General features: G+C 45.4%; 1 protein-coding gene and 1 long non-coding RNA gene across 3 annotated transcripts in view; both read right to left on the bottom strand.

Annotated features, from left to right (window-relative positions):
- Positions 1-316: 316 nt before the first annotated feature.
- On the bottom strand, positions 317-7545 carry LOC126650801 (uncharacterized). The gene is made up of 4 exons (XR_007631505.1): positions 6963-7545; positions 6468-6537; positions 3546-3688; positions 317-470 (listed from the first exon to the last, which is right to left on the bottom strand). It is a non-coding gene; the product is annotated as an uncharacterized LOC126650801 (long non-coding RNA).
- Positions 7546-9334: 1789 nt separating this feature from the next.
- Positions 9335-24629, bottom strand: part of PLEKHD1 (pleckstrin homology and coiled-coil domain containing D1) — a 29638-nt gene continuing 14343 nt past the window's right edge. For both annotated transcript variants that reach the window (XM_050335856.1, XM_050335854.1), the window contains exons 7-14: positions 22139-22191; positions 19979-20073; positions 18979-19072; positions 17530-17708; positions 16669-16801; positions 14561-14705; positions 12452-12601; positions 9335-11861 (exon numbers count right to left, since the gene is read on the bottom strand). In XM_050335856.1, the coding sequence (XP_050191813.1) occupies positions 11701-11861; positions 12452-12601; positions 14561-14705; positions 16669-16801; positions 17530-17708; positions 18979-19072; positions 19979-20073; positions 22139-22191 (1010 nt within the window). In that variant the 3' untranslated portion in view covers positions 9335-11700. The remainder of the gene's footprint in view (positions 11862-12451; positions 12602-14560; positions 14706-16668; positions 16802-17529; positions 17709-18978; positions 19073-19978; positions 20074-22138; positions 22192-24629) is intronic.

Raw genomic sequence — 24629 nt, 5'->3', positions numbered from 1 at the left:
AAGCTGGCCAATACAAATAGCTTACAGCTCTCCAGGTGACTCCTTCGCAGTCACATATATAGCAGTAACTGCAGAGGAGGAATCCTCACCTCTCTGCTTTAATCAAGAGGCAAGGTCCCTAAGATTCTGGTTGAAATTACACACATGCTAAATCTTTCTTGTGCCTTTCAAAAGCAGCTAAACAATCAAATGACATTTTCTCACCTCCCTCAGCGAATCTCGACTTCTGCAGTCCAGCTGCTCCCTAAAGGCCATAGCTGTTATCGTTTGTCTGTGAAGAGACCTTGCCAAGTCTCTGTTCCTTACCTGGGGACAGCAAGGGTTACACTGTAGCCAGAGGCGCTGCTCTCCTCCATCTTTCCAGAAAGAGATGCTTCCGGCAGCACTGGTGTGGGATGCGAGAGAATAGCTCCCGTCTCAAAGCAAAAGATTAACCCTGAGCCTGCTTAGCAAATTCCACTGTTCTTCAGCTATAAATAAAAAATAAAATGTTTTTATTACTTTCAGATTGAAACAGGAAGGGTCTGATCATCTTTGAGATCTCTATCTCTATTAAGCTTGGTGGACAGAGGTCACAACTGTGGGGAGATGGGAGAGAGTGAACAACTGCCAACACCTCATTTTTGTAGGAAAACAAGATAGATGGACAGATTGTAGTTGAAGCTTTTTGAGCTGAGTGCATTGCATCTGAAGAGCGTGTGTCCCCCAAAGAAGGACTCACTGAGGTTATGTGTGTGCTGTTCATTCTCCTGGGGCAGGGCACAAACATCAGTGCCCTTTCCATACACCCACCTCCAACCTAACAGCTAAGGCACAGCAGAGACACCGGCAGGACTGGCAGGTGGAGTAAGGAACCTGCCTGCCCTGCAAGGGGCCTGGATGAGCTAGCTGCATATAAGGGTCCTTTTTCCCCAGCTCTTATCTTAGGTGAAGGAGACAAAACCCCACAGTGCTCCAAGTGGAAAACAGAGCACTAATAAAGCTTTAGATTTTCCACTCGACTGCTGCTCTTCAACTCCCCTCCCTTTTCCACCTGCATTTCTGTTGCCTTTGGGGAAATCTGACATTATGTGTCTTTCTATATTCTTAATTAGGAAAAAAAATTCCCTCCCTCCATTAAGTGACTCTCAAGAACAAAGATGGGGGAACATACATTGAGAACTGTTTGCCTTACAGTCTGCCAGGGGCCCTCTCCCCAGTGTCCCTCCCATGGCCACTGTCCCTGCAGCTCCAAGATCTGCAGCCACCACAACCCAAGTCTCAGTGTCACTTCGTCCATAGCAGAAAGCTGGATAACCCCTTCACAAAAACCATATCTCTGCTCTAGAGCACATATAGGAAAGGACTCCTTTTAACCACGTGGAAATCAAGCACTGCTCTACCTGTCCTGTATGTGTTTCTCTCCATAGGGATATGGCTGTGGGTTGCACCCCAAAACTTGTTCTGGCCAAGCTGTAGGCTGCTCCTCAAGAAGGCAAATAGCTACACAAGTTCACCAGGTCAACTGGGGGATGGCATGAGCTCCCTTCTCTTCCCACAGAGCTCTAGTTACTAATCTTCCCATTTCACAGAGCTTCACCTCCTCCCTACAAGTAGACTTTATTCATGAGTTCTCTACATTTCTACTATGCTCTAGATGACAGCATGGCCACCAAGAACAGAATCATCTCTTACAGAGGATACACTGTCCCTCAGCCTCCAAAGGCTACAGCAACTAGCCTGGATAACAATTCATCTTCCCAAAAAGTTGTCCATATATGTTTAGATACAAACAGCTCTTGGAAAATGTATATAATTAAATATAGTCCCTCCAGCAGGGAGTGTAAGAACCTGGACCAGCCACTACTTTCCTTCTTTTCCCTGTTAATAGTGCTAGCTCCATGAAAAATGGTGTGGCCTCAAGATTCTTCTTGCTGTGTGAGACAGGCTCCCTCCCACCAAGCACCCTGATTCCTCTCCTTCCCCTCGCTCTGGTGCTGCCAGCTGTGTTTGCCAGGTTTCCCTTGGGAACTCCTCTGCCTTCCAGCTCTCCGTGCATAGCCAAGCCATAGAGGCGTGCCAGCCCACGTGCTCCCCAGCCAGCTGCTGCTCCTGAATACCTCCTGGAGGGTCTGTGCTGGGGTGTGTGTAGGTCCAGGCAGCACTCAACACAGGTGGGGAAATCCCTCGTAAGTGCCAGAGATGACATGCTACAGATCTTTTCCCAAGCCTTTTTTGCCATAGATTATGAATGACACTAAAATTCACCCAATGGTAAGCAAGTGAAATGTCTGTGGCGGGCAGGAGAAGAGATTAGAGACTGTAGTGGTCTTTTGAATAAATCTCTGAAGATTAAGGAGAAAGCAGATTCCATAAAGTAAAATCTGATTTGTGTTTGGCACAGCTGTCCATCCAAAGATAAGTATCCACATCCAACTTCTGTATAATTCACATTTCTCCACATGCAGTCTCCAGAAAGTGAACTGAAGTCATGGCTTTACTACTATAATTAGAATCCATAATGTAGCAGGATGGGGTATCAGGGCTGTGGGGATGGCAAATAGCGACCCATTTCTCCTTAGAAAGGAGGCAGGATTCATTTCATGTTACTTCAGGAACTCACACCTTACCACAGCAAACATCACACAGACAGGCAACGAAAAAGCAGAATATAGTCCTGCCTGTCCTACTGTCTCTTGACCTTATACAACACAGCTGCCTTCTTCCATAATTGATGTCTCCTACTGCAGAAGCAGCCACAGCTTCTGATTCTCCGGCTATCCTATTACAGCAGTACTAAGTGCAAGCCAGTTATTCTGCAAAACAATTCAAATTAATTCAGTGCCTTAAAACAGGAAATCTTTCCTTATAACACCACCTCTTCTTTGCTGCACTGCAGCTACAAGAACTCAACAGTTCTGTCCCTCCACCTTCCCCATGAGCCCACTGTCTTGGGCACACACACCACCGCCTCCAAGGAAACCGTGTCTTGTTTTCTTTTCAGTGACATTCAGAGGTACTTAAAACATCCCTGATGCATGCAAGGGGAATGCTTTTCCAGGGCTCTTAGGATACTTAGTTGCAGTTTGTTAAATCATGTGGATAAGAAAATGTTGAGGAAATTTCTGGCACACCAGCTGTCTGACCTGACTTATTTACGTGATGCTAGAGCTAGGAAATGCACTAGTTTTATAGCCCTTGTGATCTGAGACTGTCTATCCAGAGAAAGGCAGCAGCAAGGAAAAGGGCACATCAGGCTCCCTATGTGCTGGCTTCAAAACCCGTGTCAACCCCAAGCCTCGTGCCCCAGACCCTGTTCTGGGACAGGCTGCTTGCCCCTTTCTCCAGCATTGCTCTGCACGTTGGAGCTGTGTGCCTGGCTGTGATGGCAGGGAGCTGCCACCACCAGTGACCTTCATGCAGGGCAGCTGGAAAAATGCTCAGCTGTCTGTCTTAAGCAGGTTGCTGAAAGACTTGGAAAAGCTGAGGCCACAGGTGACCTGGCTGCTGCAAGGTAAAGGCACAGAAGCGTCCCTAATGCAGGATTAACAGGCTGTTGTCCTTACCAGGGCTGTTTGCCCACACATGGCTTTCTCTGTAAGTCTGGCAATGGCAGCTACAGTAGAGAGAGACAGCCTTCAGGGTCACCTTTAGTTACAAAGCACACCAAGCTTCATCTGAGGGTAAAACTTTCCAGTCTTCTCTCCGCCTATAAGGAAAAATCAGAAATTACTTTTGGACAAATTATTTTCGGGCAAATTATTTTCAGGGAAAACAAGAAAAATAAAAAGAAAAGCCTCACTATGAAGTATTTCTTTAGATAGATGACATATGTTTGAGATACGCATTTCATACGCCTCTTCAGTGTGTGTGTATCTATGTAAGCACTCATGTGCACATATATATGTGTATGTATGGTGGGGAGAGGTGAGTGGGATTCTCTGCTCATTAGCAGCCCGCAAGGGACACGAGACACCAGCCGACTCACTAAGTGCAGGCCCTCTGAGCCTCCCAGTGAAAGCTCAGGCTGGTTTGGTGGAGCCCTGGTTCCTCAGCCTGCCTCTTGCCCCTGTGAAACACACTGGGACAGGACCTGGCGCACAGACCCCAAAAGGGCCTACGCTGCAGGTCTGAGGTGAGGGGACACCAGGCACCACCTTGCCCAGCTCTGCACTCAAAGGCTTGGCCCAGAACCATGTGTGAGGTGGGCTGTGAAGCAGGGAAGGAAAATGCCTGGTTAAGAGCCCGGGGTGTTCACTACCCATCATTGTGCATTTTCTGCATGAAACGCTCAAGTCTGAAAGACTTTGGAGTAGGATGAATAATATTTCTAGACAGGAAGCCAGTGTTACGAAAAAAGCATGAGCAGCTTTGAGGCCATGTCTCACCTCCTTTGCTCTCTTCAAAGAGAGCAGCCCTGCCAGCTCCATCGTGGCAGGGTGGGCTTCCCCTCTGTTTGGGGCAGAACTGTCCTCCCATTGCTCCTGAGTGCTGTAAAGCCTATCAAGGTGATGCTAATTTCCACCTCGACATAGAGTTAGCCACAGTTAGCCAAAGAACAAACAGAAAGCTGAGGGAGCAGGCTGGAGGGGAAGGCAAGGAGAAGCCAGCTTGTCCATCAAAATCCTGCTCAAAGATAGAAAGAGTTGGAAAAGCAGGGAAGAGAGTACATTCACTGTGTAAAGCAGTTTTTGTTTGCTAGTTTTGTGACCCTTCTTAAGTATGGACAGGACTGAAACTCCTGGTTTGGAGAATGCACCAGAACCAAGGCTCAGAAACATGTTTCAGGTCTGCAAACTCCTGTCTGGACAAGAAAAAGATTACCAAGACACTTCATTCCTTTACAAGGTGCTATCTGCGATAGCTATTCTTTTCTTCCCTACTATGTCTGCTCTTTCTTTTCCATTCACCTGGAAAGAAACTGTTCTCTGTTGCCCTTCTCTCTTGCCCTGGGAAGGAAGCAGAGCTAACATGCAGCTCCTGTGACATCCAGCCTCTGGATCCTCCCTGCACTGCACTTAGGAGCCAACCTGGATGCTTATAGCAGAGAATAGAAGTAGGGAATCAGGAGATGCTCTTCTCTCTTCAGGAAAAGAACGGAATAGCTCCCACGCCTTGGTCCCAGTGGCCTTTTGTAAGGCTGCCTTGTCAAATACTCTCCTTCCATTCTGCTGCTAAAAGCTCAGTGGCAGGGTCTGCCCTGTTGTGCTGGAATCCAACAGGTCAGAGGCATTGGGAGGCTGAGATGCAGAAGCAGCTCTACCAGTGGCCATGTGGCTCTCTGCTCCTGGGTTGGAGCACAGAGCTGCAAGCTGAGCTCAGGCCCACTTGCAAGGGGAAGCCAAAGACTCCCCTGATGCTGAGCCACTGTGAATTTAGTTGGGAGGGGTGTCATGCACATCCTTTGGGGCATACAGGTCTGTGGGTGCTCCCTGGAGCCACAACCACCATGACTGCTTTTGAACAAGGCTGTAATGCAGCAGCAGTTGGTCACAGCTGGAGGGATTTTCTGTGTAGTGAGCAGCCATCAAATCTAATTCCATACCAGCAGCAAGAGCCAGCCACACACTAGAAATAAACTTAGTGTGTACCTTCTCTTCCAGCTCCTTCAACATCAGCCAGAGCAAGGGATTAAAACATCTCCAAACAAACTAATTTTCCCTTACTGCAGCCTGGCTTCAATCTTCAGGTACAGTGGGTCTCACCACTCCCCCTCATCCAAGCTTGATATATGTGATAAGCACACTTATTTTACCCATCTGTGCTACCTTTGAATGGATGAGAATTTTCTGTCCTCATTTTGGAGCCCACATTCCCCACACACAGGAAAGAAAAGGCAGCTCTGCCTGCACATTCTTTCTCTTAATTTAAAATAAGTTGCACATTAAACCACACCTGATCTGTATTTGTGTAAGGGAGGAAACTACAAGAGAATTTTTAAAGAAGGAGGAGAAGCAGAAAGAAATAGATACTGCTATTCCCTGTATCTCTTCATGGGTTGCAGCATCTCTCTGACGTACTACACGCTTGATCAGAGAGGGATCTAGAGGGCTGCTGCTCCAGGCTAGAGGAGTTTCTGAACATCCAAATCTACTGAGAGCTACAGCAATATCCAACCTCTTCCAGTCGATGTTGAGATACCCAAAAATTTTCCAGAACCAAAAGACTGACTTTTCCCCCACCTTAGCCACCTCTCCATACACACAGCTACCCACAAAGAACATCAGTAAGCCACATCCCTGCACCAACCAGCTGGGCCATGGGGAGAGGAAAAAAGGGCCTTAGCTGCAGGTCCCTTTTCTCTGAGCACCTAGGGCTACATTCCTCGGTTGGGACCCAGAGTGGGTTTTGCTTACTGAGAAATAGAACAGCTATATTTTGGTTATTGAAATGCACTTGCCACAGCACAAAGTTTATTTATTTATTTAAACACACCAACTCACTATCAGCAGTGCTCTAGTTTTCAGTCACACCTGCTGCACTCCTACCTTTCAATATCATTCCTCTTGAAGCCTCCTCACCTTCCCCTCACCCTCAGCAAGCACACGTGTTGTACCTCTGGCAGAGTCAGGAAAAGAAAGGAGAAATTAAAACAGTGGCTCCTCCCAAGCAAGCTGCAATCCAATCAATCTTTGCCAATATTTGCATTAGGTCTGCTTCTCTACTTTGCTACAAAAGCCACAGCATTCCCACCTTCTTGCTGTTTTGTTTTGATTTCTGCTGAAATGAGTGCACCTAAGAGCACAGCTTACCTGTGTCACCCAAGGACCCTGAGTGCTTGTGAACTGTCCCAAAGACAGAACTCTGCCAAACATGCTATAGCCCTGCTCATGGCTGTGCTTCCAGCAGTGACTAATAAAAGCCTTCAGCCATACACCCACCATAAACAGCTTGTTTTAGCATCTCCATTAAAATAGAGATGCTAAAAATATTTATTCCTGTTTTGCAGAACTTAGGAAAAAAAAACTGTAACAAGAAACAACCTGTTTTTCCTCATGTCAGAGGAGCAGGAGCTGCATCTCCTGCAGGCAGGCACTGATGTATGGAGGAACAGGAAAACAGGAACTCCCTTCTGCAGCAGAATTAATGATGAAGAAAGAGATGGGAGCAGCAGCTCTAGGGGAAGATGTTCTTCTCTTCTTGGGTGGTTTCCACAGGGACATTTGAGGCAGAGGTGCAGTCAAGAAGAACTGAAGGGTAAGCAAAGTTCACTTACTATTTTAAGCAATGCAAAGTTTGCACTTTTCAGAATACAGTAAAATAAGGACACATGACCCTGCTGAGTTATTTATTGCAACACCTCTGAGTTAGCAAAAGGTACCTTTGTTACTCCCACAAAATGGCCTTTATATTTTTTTTATCTCTGAGGTGCCAGATCTGCCAACACTGGAAAAACAAACAACCAAAACCATGCATTTTCGTTCAAGCCCTACAGCTTATCCTGCAAGGAGCAGAAAGGACTCAGAGACCTGATTGAGTACTCAGTCAGATCTTTCTGCATTTTGGCTACAGAGCTAAGCCTGTGGTAAGAAATAAATGTTACTTAATACAGAAAAAGGAATATTATCTCAGGGCACAGAAAGACACTGCAGGTTGTTCAACAAACTATATGTGGTAGCCAAGCTCATGGTGACCTGTCACCCCAACAATCCACCTCAGACCCAACTCTCAGGTGAGTTAACCACAGCAATTCCTTTGGCTTGATCATTTCTCCCATTCAAGACCACGCTCAGACTAGATGGGTAAAAATTGTACATGGACTAGGTGTAAAACTGCAGAATTGTCCTTATGCCAAGTGCACCAGATAGAAGATGCTAGAAATAATACACCCTTCACAGGCACATCAGGTGAGAACAAAGAGCACTAATCATCCAAAACCCCAGCCTTGGTCAAGACTTTGAAAGCATGGCCACTTTCCTGGAAGCAAACTTCTCCTTACTAGACACAACAAGAGCCATCTTCTGTCCCTCTACTAACCACAAAAAGTGACTGCACTGAAGACCATTCAAAACAGACTCTTTCTATGGAGAACTATCATCTTATTTCCATAGAGATATGCCAATATTACACTAAGTCCTAAGCAGAAAGCCTGCCTACTATCTGGAGCTAAAAAAAAAAAAAAAAAAAAAAAAAAAGCCGTACTCTGTAGCTGAAAACTGCTACCAGCCTGTGTCACTTCTGTGCCATGCACAGCAACGCATAACACGCACCAGCAACCACTTATCCTTTGTTATTGACTTCTGACCCTAAGGGCAATTTCCATTTCTTATCCACTTTCTCTGCTTTAGAAGCAGCACAGATGGTGGGCAACAGGGCTGTGGTTGCCTTCCTTTCTCTGCCATTTGCTTCTGTGCAAGAGTAAAGCCTTGGGGCAGTTGGCACCAGGGGAGCTGCCAAAGCCCTGGCCTTCAGTAGGAACCACTCTTCCTCCTTAGGGACTGAAAGAGCCTGTGTGTCTTACAAGGAGGATGAAATTAACCCTTTAATTGGTTAATTAAACCTTAATGGGACCCACTCTTCACACTGTGAAAAGTAGGCAAGACAATGCAGAGAAGAATTAGCAGGCTTCACATTTGGCAGTGTCCACAAATTTTAAAGTGTCTCTGAAAAGGACAACAGTGGAAACAGAAGAGAAGTTCCCAGATGTTAGCCAGAAAGTGGAGATGGTGGACAGAATGGCCACAATCTAGCAGTTCTGCAACTTCAGAAGTGAAACCTTAGAGGAGCAAACCATCCTATATTTTCTCTTATCCTCAGACAAGAAAACAATTTAGACAGCTCTCCCGGTGGAGGAAGTTCTCATCTCATTCCCAGGTTTCCCAGGAGGAGAAAGCAATCTAACCTAGGATTACTAGTGGAAGTTGTTTGAACAGAGGTGGTGTGCTTCCTAAGCCATCTTCCTGTTATTGCATTGCATTAAAAATACACAGATAACCCTGAAATCAATAATTTCTGTGTCCTTTCAAACAGAATAAGGAGAGAGTCACTTAATTAAGATGCTGTGGTGCATAGACCCACCTCCATGCTGACTCTGCCAGGGAGCTTAGAGCTTACAGGGTAGTAGATTCCTCTGCAGCAAAGAATGACTGATGGCAAGCACCTCATCACAGGTGGCTTAGGGCATGCCTTGCTGGTTACACAGAGAGATGGCTGTTGCTTTAACTTTTTACACATTTAAAAGTGGAAGTGGGTAGCAAGGGTGAAAGCTTTTTACATACACCATGGAACACAACAACTCAGTGAAGCAGAGGAATTGCACTGGCAGTAAATAAGCGTGTCACAATTTGTTTGGACTCCTGCAGGGACAATTTAACATAATTTCAGTGACAGTGTAGCAAGAACACACAGGAATTCATTCTAGTGTCAGCATAACTTTTATTTATTTATTGCTGTCAATATGCACAGTAAAGGAAGACCTGATGTGGCTACCTCCTGCATACAGTACTTCTGCAAAGTCTGGTATTGTGGCTTTGATGGTAATAGAACAAAGGTGCTGCATTCCAACCCACAAGACAATTTTCCTAACTGCCTAAATTACAGATACATACCCTGGCTGTCCTTTATTCCGTCTCTTCCAGCGTCATGTAATATAGATCTTGTAACTGGAAAATAGCTAGAGATGATGTGAGAACAGCATAAATGGGGAAACCAGCTCCATATTGTTTTCTCACAGCCCTTCAGCCTTGTAGGAACCAGAATTCATTGGTGGCTTTCTAGCATGCAAGCACAAGTGGAAAAAACATAGAAGGATCAGGTATGCCAAGGAAGGACAGAAATTCTCTTCCCCTATCACATCACCTATCAATCATCACAAAAATGTCAGCCTTCAGTGCTGGATCCTCTGATTATATAAAACCTCCCATTGCCTGGCAGAAGGATACTGGTCAGTGACTGACTGAAATGGAAAGTACAAGCTGTGCTTTCAGTGCTTTTCCTCTGGGCACACCAGAGTGTCTCCATTCAGGAGCATCACACCCTGACAGCATGCTCCTCCACCCAGCATCAACCCTTCTCCTCTGACTGGGAAGCCAGAGCTCCCTTCCCAGTCTCATCCTCGACTTCTCCCTAGAAACAGTTCTAAATTGGTAGGGAATGACTTAGCTGGCCAGAAGACAAAGGCTATGAGTGGACACTTTCACAGTCTGATTGGGACTGGTAAGTAACTACCTGTGTGTCACCAGACGTATATAATTCCCAGGGGTACTGATGCCCTGCAAACCCCTGTAAATCTGCATTTAAGACTCCCTGAGCCCTTACTGTACTTCTGCTGCTAACTTTATTCACCCTTGTGTTGTTTATTTCTGTGTTTCCCAATTAATATCCTGAAGAAAACAGAGCAACACTCTGAGTATGCTTGTCCTGTGCTCTGTAAGCACCAGGTAGTGCTGTTGCTGCAGCAGAGTTAATTACTAGCCAGTGGCTTGTTTAAAATAGGTGGGAGAGGCTGCAAAGATTCCACAACAAAGTGATTCTAGTCCTGTAACACAGAAGATGACCACATGCAGGGCAAATTGTCCGCTTTGATAACCACATGGCGAGCACTTGGGAGAGCAGAGACTAGCAAGAAGCCCACCTCTGAACAGGCTGTTCACAGCACTGCTCCCAATCCAGCTTTGACTTGCCAGAGGTCCCAGTTTTATTGAGACAGCATGGATTGCAATTAAGAGGGCTGGTAGAGAGCAGTACAAAGCCTTGACCACAGGCTATTCACTGCAGCACATACAGAGGTGACTTTCCCCACCTCCACAGCCCTGAGAGCTTGCTGCTGACAATGTTTAACTCTTGAAGTGATAGTGGGTTTTGTTGCTGGACAGTCCTCACTCTTTTGCCTTCCAACTTGTTTTACAGAGGTGTTGATGAACCCATCAGGACTGAATCAAGGGCTTCTCCACACTGATGCTGCCTATAGATAACACCTTCTGCAGCACATATCTCTGTTCTGACACAGCTAGATGTCCCAGTGCAAAAAATATGCAAAGGTGGCCCCAGAATGTTCTGCCCACAGTCAACATAACTCAACCCTCCCTCCAGCTTGCATCCATGCCACTGAGTTACCTATGAGCTCTTCTCTGTACACGATCCTCCTTGGAGCCAAATCCACAGCATTCTCAGGTTGTCTTCACCTTGTGGTGCTGCTCTTTGCTTGAAATGATGTAGCATTAAGACAAAAAGTTGCCCTATGTTTAACACTTTTCCCTGTGCTCAGGACACTGGGACTGCTGCAGTTTTCAGCCTGTGCCCCGTGGAAGTGCTGATTGACTGGGGGTGTGGAGCGAGCCATTTGCTAGAGAGGATCAGGGAGAAAGAGGTAAGCTGTGTCCGGCTGGGGAGGTTACACTAGCTGGAACATAGGCTGATAAAGGGCTTTCTCAGAAGCACTTGTGTTTGGCAGACAGACTAGACAGGAAAGGAAAGAAGAGGCCTTTCTTAACCTACGGTCTGTGGTTCACTTTAACACTGACTGTGGCATCTTGGCAAAACACGCCTTAATGTAAGCAGCTGAAGCAAACAGGTCTGGAGTGATCAGCAGAGAAGGTCTGCCAGGCTACAAGGAGCATTCAAACTAAAGCAAAGCCACTAACTGAGGGAATTGCCTACACACCACCTCACCCCACTTTCCCCACCAAAGGGCAAATCTCCCTTCTGACCCTAGTGCCCAAGGGCATAACGTTTGCGGAGCTGAACGGCAAGTTTTACTCAGAAGCCCCCTTCCAAGAAGAGTCACTTTTTGTCCCCTGAAGCAGAATCCTTTTGTGACCTCATGATTTGATAGATAGTTTTCCTGAAGCGCTGGTCCCGGCTCAGTCTTTTGGCTGCTTCTTTCAGCTCTTCAATGTTTTCAGCTTCTGCATGCGAGAAGATGAAGGACTGGGACTGCTTCACTGAAACAAGAACAGCACAGAAAGGTCAGCACTCTCCATCAGGGACACAAACTGAAGATAAAGCTTCACTAGAGCACACGAGCCATGTGATCACCTGGCAGGGGATGAGCTAAACATTTTGCTCTAACAGCTTTACCTCACTGTGTTCAGAGGAGGAAAATGCTGACGGCATGGAAACACACTTTTCTTTACAGCTGCCTCTGATTTAAGGTGCTACACAGAACCTGATCTAACCTTGCAAGTAGCCACTCTGATCACCAGATTGGATTGGACAATGTCCAGGTGTTCCTTCCAACTTAATTTAGTCTGTGATTAAGCATTCCAATGAAGTCACATTTAAGCATGTTTTTTTGGGGGGGCCAGAACCATCACAGCAGCTAGCTTTAAACGTAAATAAAGAAACAGGTAACAAGTACGCAGGCTCAGTGCCTGCTCTCTAGGAAAGGAAGCTCCAAGTAGCACTGTAGCTCCATTCTATTACTAAGGAATATGAAACACAGATAACCTTTGGAGACTTTACTGCTCTGTCAGCCCCATCTGCACGTATCTGCTCTTTCAGAATGCAGATTAAAAAGCTTCTTGATACCTACTATCATTCCATGAAGTACTGGTTCTCCGGCAGCGGAAGCGGCAGCTCTTTATGCGGCGAGTGGCAGCCTTGTGGATGTACACGGAGTTCTTCATGATCACAGGCATCTTGGCCTCCAGCTCGGCATTGCGGATGCACTCTTCAAAGAACTCTGAGAAAAAGACACCACTGTAAGAGTGATGGGACAGACACTGCAAGCAACAAACCAGTCACAAGGGACTGCACTCGTTGATGGGCTGAGCCAGATAATGATTATCTTCACAAACAACACTCTATGAAGCTCCCGAACGTCATCAAAATGAGCATATTCAGTGACAAAAACCTATGGTTCCCAAAAAGCATATACTCACATTTTAGAAAGAACTGCAGAACATTCCACATCAATCATTCACACAACTGCTCCTGATTCAACTGACAAAAGCCTCTGATACTGTAATAAAACTTCTCAACTCTCTTGCAACAGAGGGTATGAAGCTTCAGTCATCATACTTTCTTTGAAGGACTTCTAAAACCAGTCAAGTCTAACTGGGAAAGGGAGGTTTTTGGCAACACTGGCATGGGCACATACCTCCAGGCCATACATGGCCAGGAATTTCTTAAAAGCACAGCATAGAGATACTTACATTATAGGCTTCAAACAAAGCCCCACGTCTGAACTCTGACAACGTTATTATGTCCTGATCTGCCACACAAGCTGCTTTTCCTGGCCTATTTTCTCTCCTATGATCTAACCAGCATCTCTTCTGCCATTCCAGTCTTGCTGTCCTCCTGCCTGTCGCTGGCCCCTTGCTATGCAAAGGCATCACGTGCTAATGTGCCCAAACTTTTATATGAAAGGGTAGGGCAGGGCAGGGTAGAGCAGCAGGAACCACTTGGAAGGACTAACATAATGCGTGCTGAGACCAAAGACATTGGTGGTCCCTCATTTTCTCTAGTCCTCCGCTCATCAATACATTTTTACTTTTTTAAAGAAAACATTCGCCAAAATCTGAGGTTAGAAATGTCATGAAACGCTCAATACTAGAGGTTACTCACTTATGCCCTGGTTAGGTAGCTCAGCTCTACTTGAATGCTGAACTCAACACATCCACTTTAGCTCAGTTTCCTTAACATGGCTCCTGGACAGCGGGATGAAGTTCCAAATCATGTTGGTTTTCCTCAGTTTAGAAATCTTATGTAGAAACTACTGAATAATACTTATTTTATTTAAATATATTAAAAGGATAAATATGTGAATAGATATAAAAACTATTAATACATGTATTTATTCTTTTTTTATTATTCTTTTCATGTAAACAGTGCTCAGAATGCCACAGGACTTTTTGACTTTTCTGTATTGGCCCAGTACATCCATCCTTCACTGAAATGAAGCGTTAACTGTACAAATACAGAATCTTCATAACCTTTTCCCCCTGAACTATACTTGAGGATGGAAAATAAGCAAGACTTCACATAACTGAAGCTGATAATGTCAGTTCCCAAACCCGACTCAAGCCGAATGCTAAGGTAATACCCCTTCAAAATACCCCAGAATTTCCAACCCAAATAAGCACAAAAAGGGCAAGGAAACAAGGTTAACCTGTGAGGGACATGAATCTTACACCTGACCTGTGGACTGCAGCTGTCTCAGCATAGCAGTGCTGATGCTGTGATTCAGGTCCAAGTAAGGATCCAAACTTCACCTGCTGGGTCACCTACCAGCACGTTGCTACAGCAACCACAGTCCTCCTTAAACTGATGTTGCTGTAACCAAGGCTGAGAAAATAATGTCTTGAGGGGAATAAGAAGACTCTTTATAACTCAGACCTAGTCAGTCTTTATAGCTTTGCCACAGCTTTCCTTTGACATTTTGGAAAGCATTTGATCATTTCTACCTTTAGGTTTGTCTTGCACCCAACAAAGAAAGCTGGGATAATTTTAACCTTCCTTTAAAGGGTGAAATACCATAGCACATTATGGCTCCTCAAACGGGTGGTGTGGTGGAGGTACAAGAATTTGGGGAGCACATTATGTGCACTAAGGATCTTCTTTGTGTGTCTGGAAAGATGGGTGGAAATATTTCCTCTCTCAGACTTTGATCATCAGCAGAGAGGATGGATGATTGACTTACTTCTCAAGTTACTGACATCTGCTTTCATCTTTTCCTCTTTCTCCTTATTGCAATGCAGAGAATTTAAGCCTTGCTCCAAGCTCTGCAATGCTTCCTCAGCTTCTCTCAGTCTCTTCTCCAGATCCATGCGTACCTTCACCTCAGCCTGATAAAAAGAACAAGAGTTGCTGAAAACTGGCTTGTGTCTCAATAATCATCCTGGTAACTCACCAGGTCTGTGAGGGACTCACTGTGGACGAAAACAAAGAGACAACAGTGACGAAAATCCTTAGAAATATTGTAAGACAACATAAAAGTTGTTCCTCATGTCTTTAGATAGAATCTGAAGTCCAGACTATTTTAGTAATTCTCCTTTACTCTGACTTTCATTTTTCACAGTTTTCCTCCCATTGCATAAACCATATGGAATCAGAGATGGTATTTCAACACAAGAATTTGTGCTAATGCAAGTATTTGCAGATGAGCAGGAACGGGAGGACATAATTCCAGCTGAGATAAGTCCAAGGCAGTCAGTTACCACAAAGGGGTGCACAGTACTGAGTTTCAGAAACAAAACACACAAGAAAATTTAGAACTAAAGTAATAACTTAGCAAATCAGAATGACTAATACAGCTTAGTTCAACTTAGCTTCTGTTTGGTCAAGTGGAAGGTTACAGGATAAAAAAAAATATTGGAAGTGCAGGAAAAAGAAGAACTGGGGTTTTTTTGGACAAAATATTTGTATAAGGAGGTTGAGTGTCACAGCCAATAATAAACATAACCTTCATGTTATTTAGACTTAAATAACAATTGCAAGTATGTAGTATTAAACATATAAATATATGAAATGAAAATGCACGTAAATGAAATTTCACTACATTTAAAGAAAACTAAACACAGCAGTTACAAGAATCAAGTTCTCCAATATCTAAAATATAAAAAATGTCAAGCTATGTCTACATAGCTCAAACTATGTCTAAATAGCTCAAAAACATATCATTAATCTATGCAAAGGTAATTGGACAAAGTATCTTCTGTTACAAAGGAGGGCTGGTACCTCAGCTGCATTCCTCTGCTTTTCAACTCAAGTTCTTGCAGGTTACTGAAGATTTACACATCTTAAGACTGATTTTCTGAGCACAAGTGAGGAGGGAGGATATCTGCTCAGTTCTGCAATGTCCATGTTAACATTTCTTTGAAATAATCTTTATTCTTTTTCTCGTGTAGTTTACTTTTTTCTTCCCTCCATCTTTAGATGATGATTTCATAGTACCAAACTAGAAGACTTGCACTAAACAGGTTAATCAGGCTTTAGAATGAGAAAATAAACAGTAGTGCTACATAGATACAACGTGGCAACTTCATATGTTACGGTGGTGTCATAGTGTGCTTTGGATTGGAAGGGACCTTAAAAGATCATCTAGTTTCAAACCCTCCGCTGTGGACAGTGACAGCTTTCACTAGACCACACTGCTCAAACTCCCATACAACCTGGTCCTGAACATTTCCAGGGATGGGGCATCCACAACTACCCTGGGCAACCTGTTCCAGTGCCTCACTGCCCTCACAGTAAAGAATTTCTTCCTAATATCTAATCAAAACCTCTCCTCTTTCAGTTTTAAGCCAATTCCCCTTGTCCTATCACTACATATCCTTGTAAAAATTCCCTCTCCATCTCTCTTGTAGCCCCCTTGAGGTACTGGAAGGTGCTGTAAGATTTCCTTCTCAGAACCTTCTCTTATCCAGGCTGAACAACCCAAGCTCTCTCAGCTTAGAGGAGAGGTGCTCCAGTCCTCTGATGATCTTTGTGCTCCTCCTCTGGACTCATTGCAACGCGTCCATGTCCTTCCTGTGCTGAGGACCCCAGAACTGATGCAGTATTCCAGGTGGGGTCTCACAAGGGCAGAGTAGAGGGGCAGAATCACCTCTCTCAACCTGCTGGTCTCGATGCTTTTGATGCAGCCCAGGATACGGTTGGCAATACGAAGCACAGCAAATGAAGATTTGTGACCACAACATGAAAACAAAATAAAACAAAGAGTTTGGCTTGATGGGGGATGAACTGAGAGGGAAAATTAGAGCACTTTGGGCCCAGGAACAGCAATATTACAACATTTGCAGGGAATACCTTGAGGTCCCTCTCTGCCTGCTGTTTCTCTGCAGTCAGCTCCGAGAGTGAGTTCTGCAGCGCTTGTGACTGGGAAGAGTAAAACTCCCGCTCCTCCTCCAGTGCTCGGGACCGCTCCTCATTCTCCTTCATCCTGGTGCATGGCACAGCAAAGAAAGATGACCATTCCCACCCCAGTACAACTGACAGGAAGGAAAGAGGCTCAGTATCGTGATTGGGCATGCTTAACTATCTGGATGTCCTGAGCAAAGAGGTGCTAACAAGAGCACTGTCTGTGTTTCACTCCAATAATACAGGCATTGCTGGAGAAAGCCAGGTGGACAGTTCTTGAATGGAACAGTCTCAATCCCCAGATGAGGCCCAGAAGCATCAAACACTCCTTAGGGACAGGCCATGAACACCGTCACGTGCCCAAATCCTGGTTTGAAAGGAGAAGGCCCAACCAGCAGAAAGAAGTTCAGCAGCCCTGCCTCACTTTGTCTCCTTTGAAGTGTTTGTACCCTAAACTCCTGCCATGGGAACCAGACAAGCTTCCAGACTTGTCTTGTGTTGGCAACGAAAAAGCAAGTCAGCAGATAGTCATGCCATTTGGCATCCATAAGCCTGAGCAGGGCAGAAGTGTCCTCATCCCTTTATCACACCCAAGAAAGGAAATTATAAAGGATCTTGGCTCTCTGCAGGTCTCAGGATAAACAGGGAAACTGTTTTGAAGTGATATCATTTGAAGCCTGCAAATATTTTGCCACATCCCCATGCCTCCCATCTGCAAGGGACAAAACTACCTCTTTTCACAGCCCCCTCCTCACACTGGATCACATCTCATCACTGATACCACCTCAAGAACCCCTGTCCCCACTTCACCTTTTCTCTGCCAGGAGTTTCTCCTGCAGAAGTTGCTGCATCTTTTCTTCAATCTGTCGCAAGCTGCAGTGCAGTCCCCAGATGGGGCTTTGCTCTTTGCTGGGGCTGGTTGGAGGTGGGACCTGGCTCTCATTTTCTTCCAGCATCTCCAGCATTTGCTGCTTTTCCAGGGAGAGCTCCTTGAAGAAGGACAGAGATTGTGAGTATCAGCCAAGTCTAATGTTTCTGCTCCTGTTCCTGCCTGGCTCTTCCCTATTGAGTCCCTCCACCCTTACATGCCTCATTCTGGTTAAAAACATGAATAATAAAATTAGGTTTTCATTTCGTACCTGCCTCATGAGTAGCAAGCCTCCACCACAGCCTTTGCTATGAAGGCAGAGAGAACCTGCAGGCTCCTTTGATGCGATATGCTAGTAAGGACACAGCTCAGGGACTGGAGCCTTGTGATTCCCTAGTGCATCACAGATGCAGCCAGCTTCCCTGCCCGGCTTGCTCCTCAGTGGGAACTGCAGGCATCCCCTCTGTGGTGCTTCTAACTGCGGGGCAATAAGACCTATCATGCTGTTTGCCTGTAAAGTGTTTGATTCAGTGTGCAACCAGAGCATGAACAGTCCTTCCCTAGCTTTCCAGCTCTTTTTTCATTCCCATAACTTCAGGCAAGGAGAAGAGCTCATAGGAACAGATTTTTGGACAAACTTGCAGGATCTGACACAAACATTAAGAATGACCTTGTGGTTTCCTAAGGCTGGCTGTATGAAAATCTCACAAATGTGCATTTAGAAAAGACACTTTCCACAAATCCACCAGAATGATATCAAGTAAGGAAAGATTTTAATACATCAATATTCCTTTTCCTATATTCTCATGTGGTACAGGATTCCTTGGGAACACCACGCTCTCTTCTGTGAGCAGGAAATGCCTCTCTCCCGCTCCAATTTCCACCAGAACTTACGGAGCTGCAGTTTAAAAAAAAAAGTGCATGACTTTACAGCCATGTTGGCTGGAAGGGACCCTCCAGTAGGCTCAAGTCCAACCTCCTGTTCAGAGTTGGTCTGCCAGCACAGCAGGTTATGGTCAGATGTGGCTTTCTACAGTCCAGTTGTGAAAATGGATGAAGGTTCCTTCCACAATGAAGGTTCCTCAGGCTCTCCCACTGCCTGCCTATCCATCTGGTGAAAATTCTCTCCCTAGTGTTCAACCTGAGCTTCCCAAACTGCAACTTTTGGGTTTTATGCTACCATCACATCACCTGGTATGACTGAGAAAACTTTGCTTCAGCTGGGCCCTGTATCACTTCTCATCATTTTTGTGGGGGATTTTGGCATTCATACCAGCCACCAAACGAACCTGTTCATCTGTACAGGACTTAACCCTGGAGCTAGCAGGTATTAGATTCATTCCAAGGCACACTAAAATGCTGTCACTCAGAGGTGAGAAGTGGTCACTCACCTCTAGGGTGTTCTGTAAGGACTGCGTCAGGCTTCGCAACTCTTTCTTTTCTTCCTCCACTCCTTTAAGGGAGCGGGCTGTGAGCTCCAACTCCCTAAAGAAGCAAAAAGGGGGAACAGCTATTGCAGTGGAACACTAGCCCCACAGACCACACTCAGACTTCACAGGCTGTGGATCTCTTGGTGAAGGCAGTCCCAGAGAGTCAGGAGCTTGCCAGGAAGCATCACATCCTGCCTCGAACACACTATGGGCATTCAGGAACTTTACTGTGCCTCTTGATCATCAAACCAAACCCAGTGTGCTTCTCTAGCAAGGGCAGGGCCATGGTTGCAACTGGAAGAGTTCAGACAGGACAGTCATATTTAAGCAGAAGTAGGTCTATGAAAACAAAAATGGTTTGCAAAATCATGCTGAGATGTTATTTAGGGAGAGAAAAGAAAAAAAAAATAGGGCAATGGCTAAACAGCCCTTTCAACACTCAGGGCAAAGCATTTTTATCCTTCCCAAATACATTTTCCACTTACATTTTGCACAGTGTAATTATTAAAATTACAAAACTATTCTTGGTGAGGCAACATTATCATCCACCCATTGTCATTGAGCTGATGGTGGAAAACCAGATCCATATGTTTGGACCCCACAGGGCTGGTTAGCCAACCAAAGTAGTTGCCTCTTTGAAATCCTCTCTAGCAGCTCCATTGTCATGCTACCCCAACCAATCTGGGGTTTGCTCATGTCCCAGACCTTTGAAAATAAATTGCTGGAGCCCTGAATGCAAAATGAAACTAAGCTGTATTCTATTGGTCACACAAGCAACAGCAAATGCAGGTAAACAGTCCTCAACCATTCCTGTTTTGGTCAATATAGCATCTCTTCTCCTTCCTACATGCACAAAAATAGTTGGGTTTTACAAACTGTTTTGATTCACTGCCACAGCGGCACTTTTGCCCAGTGTGGGAGCTGGTGACCTTTTCCTGCCCTGCTCAGTCTGCTGCCTTACCGTCTGATCTCTTCCTGCTCCAGCCTCAGCTCCCGCACCACCTCTTCAAACTGCTGCTTCTCTGCTTCCAGGATCTGGTTCAGACGCTCGAGTTCCTGGAACAAAAAAAAGAAGACAGGAATGTACTCTGCCTATATGGTTAGGAAAGGCTTCCCTGTTAACAATGCCTGGGACTTTAAACCTGGCATTTAACCCAAGCTATGCAGAGCCATGAAGTTTCTGATCACAACACACTTTTGTCCAGGGGCATTAGAAGGGATCTGAAGTTAGCTGAGGATTTTCAGACATCCACATGCCCCATTCAGGTTACCAAGCACACAGAGATCCCAGACATGCTCTCTGCACAGGTCAGTTCTGATGCATATGTACAGAAGGTCCAAAACTCCCTGGGAATGCTGGACTCCACATGTATGTACCATTTCCAGGCACCCACATGTGCAGGTACAGATAGTCCTGACAGGAGTGTGACAGCCCCAGAACTGCTGTGCCTGAAGTGTAATTTTTCTACCAGCTCTGCCTTGCTCTCCAGCCCCACTGGGGCAGGAAAACACAAACCGTTCGGTTACAGCTTTGCACAGTTTAATCAGCCTGTCACTATCTTTGTGCTGATAAAACCACACTTAAAGAGCACCAAATACTACAAGCTGTCCTCAAGCAGCAAAACAGCCTCTTCCCCTAGTCTAGAGGAAGCAGTTGTACTGAGACCTACTGCAGATGGAGAAAGACAGGGACAAAATACAGCAAGGGTCCCTCTCCCGGACAGGTCCCTTTGCAGCTATAGCTGCTAAGCAGAACTGCTGCAGGCCCAGGCTACTCACAAAACAGCACTGACACTGGATAAATTAAAATTAAGAGTCTTGTTCCATGGTGCAGATACAGGGTTCAAGCTTCTTTCCCAAAATACTTCTCTGGAGCCTTCAGGCTCCCAGCAGGTCAGACTGCCACAGATCAGTGAGATCTACATTCAGTTCTTCACAGTACCAAACTCCTTCAAACTAACCTGGCCCCATCTGCTCTTTGTAGGCAATGGGGTTACTGTGCATGGCTTTTTAAGAGCAGAGATTTGTTCCAGGATCTTCAGACAACGGCATTTCCCTCCCCATGGCTGTGGCTGTGCAGCAGGCTACTGCACCAGAAGGGGATGTCTCTCTGCAAAGGCAGAAGCAGCTTAGCCCTAAAGGAGAGTCCAAGCCACCTTTGGATTTTAGCTCTCCAGAAACGTATGCAAGAAAAATACAGGCCCGAGAAGCCAAGGTCAGCATTGCCGTCTTTTCCTAAAGAGGGGCAATGGTCGTTTTGGATTAAGTGGAATAGAAGATGAGGCACTGTGCAAGGTTGTAACATGGTATTCTACATCCATGCAGACTTCTCTACTGTGTAATAGGATAATCCATTTGCACGTGCCGTAACTTTATGATGGTGCTAAAAAATCAGTATAGTTTTGCTATAAACGTGAGAATGAGTTAGTCTTGCTATATTAAGCAAATATAAGTTAGGAATAGTTTGGAAAACAATTAAAAACTTGATAAAGCAACCTGGTTTAGTGAAAGATGTCCCTGCTCGTGGCTGGAACTAGGTGATCTTTAAGGCCCCTCCCAACCCAAACCATTCTATGATTCTAAGATAAATTAAGGTATAATTGTCACCTCTAAGGGAGTGCTCTCTTGATTTTTCTCTAGTGTAATATTTATTATTCTCCCCATCTCTGGTGTGTCAAAAAAACAAACCACCTTGCTTTTCCTGCTCCTTGTTTTTCTACACTAGAGAAACTACACTAGAACCATGTCTGTTTACTTGCTTTCTAACTGTGGAGACAGGTCTTGATTGCCACAGTCTTCACTGCCAAATAACAATTGTGTAATTCAAACTAGTGAATATGAATTTCATTCCATTTTCGTCCCTGATCCTCTTGGAGATGCAATCACAAGCCCACTGCGTGGAAAGTAACACGGAAAGGGAGCAGGGATACACCTCCAAGACCCATCTCATGACAGGTCTTATTCCTCTCTTCATCCACAGGATCCAGAGCTTGGCTGGAAACTCTTGTGGCTCCACAAGCCTCTGTCCCTTAACCCTGACATGCCTCCAAACCAACGACTCTCAGAATCCCAGTCCTGCCGCATGGAAGTTAAAGGAAATAGGCTTGGCATGAACACTCACCTCTTTTTGCTCTCTTTGCAGACATAGCTCTTCTGTTTCCTCCATTAGCTTATCTGCAAGCAACAAACAAAGGCCAAGCATAGAGAAAAGCATTTTATATCCTGGGGATATTTACAAACATGACTTTCTGAAGCATTCCCTATTCCTTTGTGTGCATCTGTTTGGGAGGCTCCCAAGTCTAAGATAGCACTTAATGGGATGTTCTGTGACTTCCCTCCTGCCAAACAACTGAATAAACTAAACAACCACGTTGAGAAGAAACCTTAGAAGGAGTACACGGCAATGTTCTTAAAGAACATTAATTCATTAACCTCCACTGTCCTCTAGCTGAGTCAGGAAAATATTCTTATCTCTGTTTCACAGATGAGGAAACAAAGGCAGAGAAGGGTTAAGTGAGTGCACAGGGTCACACACCATGTACCAGCAGTCAGTTCTCCTGCAGCTCAGTGCCTCATCCCCACCTGCCTACCTAGCACATCATCCTCTCCTTACTTCTTAACCCTCTGGGCATCACTGCCAGCTCCCTATTGTCACCTTGGGGTGTCCCAGCCAAGCCCAGAAATCAATCTCCTAACTTAGCCACAAAATTTTTGCTGTACAGAGCCGTTCCCCTCAACATCAGTCACTCTTGTCTACTGAAGACACACACCCACCAGAGGCCCTGCTCTGCTCCTTACCCTGCAGCCTGACGTTGTGCAATGCCCTGACCTCAGAGGTTTTCCCTCAGGCAGCTCTTGGTCACACTTACAGGAAGCTAGACAGAGACACACTCCTCACAGTTAAGCCTAAGGTACCTGATGACTACTACTGCTGGCAGGATTACTACTGCTAGGAGGAACACAGACTTCACCTCCTGCGCACAGCAGGACTCCTGCTGCCGGAGAAATAGTGTTACATTGCCAGAGCTCTGCTGACCACCACTACCGCCTTTTCTTTCCACTCTTGACCTCTTTCTCCTGGCCAGGACCCAGCACAGATGCACTGTATTAAGAGGTTCTTCTACCACCCCCCTTCTGCCCCTCCTGGGGGACCCAAGCCCTGGACTTGATGGCTCTCTATAAAGTCCATGTCTGAGAGTGAAACCTGGATCCTAACTAGGTGAGAAGAAGGCGGGATCCACTCAGTGTGGATTCAGGGAATTCCCTCAAGCAGTGTTTACGTCCTCCAGAGAACCCTGACCTGCTGCCAGGAACAGTGTCTGACCTCAAAGTTTAACTACAGGATGGACACAGATCATTGAAGGTAAGGCTAATGAGGCAGAAGGCTCAGCAGTTATACAGAAATAGACAGTTGCTGTCAAAGGAAAGTAACCAACTGTGACAATTGACCAGCTCTGAATGTTCCTGTCACGGACCAAAGAACCCAGTGAAATATATATTTTATATTCCAAATATCTCCTGTTTGCCACAGAATGTATATTCTTCTATTCCTCCATCACCTCGTCTTTTATCGTACTAAAGACCTCTTCAGTCTTTTAGGCTCTTTAGTCTGCTCTGGTGGTTGTAAAATAATGTTTTGACAAAGTTTTCCTGTTTCTAATCTTCCTCGTGTTCCTGTCCCTCCAGGTCCTTCTTTCAGCACTCCCCATTATCTCTTTGTCAGATGTGGAGCCCCTTCTCCCTCCCTGCCTCACACACAAGCCCATCCATCACCTAACATGTGTGAATGGAGCTTAGATTGCAAGAATGAACATCCCTTGACACTCAAATCATGATCACTGTTGCATGTGGGACCATATACTGAGATCACCCCTGATCATCATGGATGCAAAAGTGCAAAAAGCTCTTCAAGACTCCTTCAGTATCTTGGTGATTAGGAGCAGATACTATGAGCCCCTGCTCAAGACGTCACTGACCTGAGGTACTCAAATTGCTGCCAGCTTGTTTAAAGCAGATGACTGTCCAGACAACTCACTGGGCCCACACATGTGACCAGCAGCCCTCAGAAAGGCTCTTAGAATGCTCTAACATGGAGGGCATCTGGGTTAAAACGGTGACTCCCTTGACTCTTGCTATAGGTGATGCAGGGAAGAGACAGCTGGACCTCCCAAGGCAGTCAGAGCGTCCAAGGTATTGCCATCCAGAGTCTGGAAGGGGATTGGACTAGATAACCTACAGAAGTCTCATTCCAGCTAAATTATTCTGTGTTCATCTGGACAAACTGTTCTCTCTCTACTGTCCATGGAGAAAGCACTGACAAATCAGCCACTGCCATCAGACACCTCAAACAAGCCCATGTAAACACTCCCACTTCCAACACGAACAGTGTGAGCAAACACAAAGTTTAAATAGAGTAAGACCAAAAATGCCCCAGCTCGTTGAAGAAAACTCATGCATGAAAAGCTGTGATCAGCCTCAGAAGTATCAGTCCTGTGGGATTCAAGGAGACAAAGGTATTGGTTGTTTGCTTGGTAAGCAGCTGAAACCAACACATCCAAATATCTCAGGGGCAGCAAACATTTGTACAGACCAGCCATGAGACCAGCCGGGAC

Source organism: Myiozetetes cayanensis, unplaced genomic scaffold (assembly GCF_022539395.1).
Source record: "Myiozetetes cayanensis isolate MyiCay16 unplaced genomic scaffold, myiCay2020 scf6-25, whole genome shotgun sequence".
In the NCBI taxonomy this organism is placed as follows: domain Eukaryota; kingdom Metazoa; phylum Chordata; class Aves; order Passeriformes; family Tyrannidae; genus Myiozetetes; species Myiozetetes cayanensis.
The sequence above is the reverse complement of the archived record's forward strand: the minus strand, read 5'-3'. Positions and strand labels throughout refer to the sequence as shown.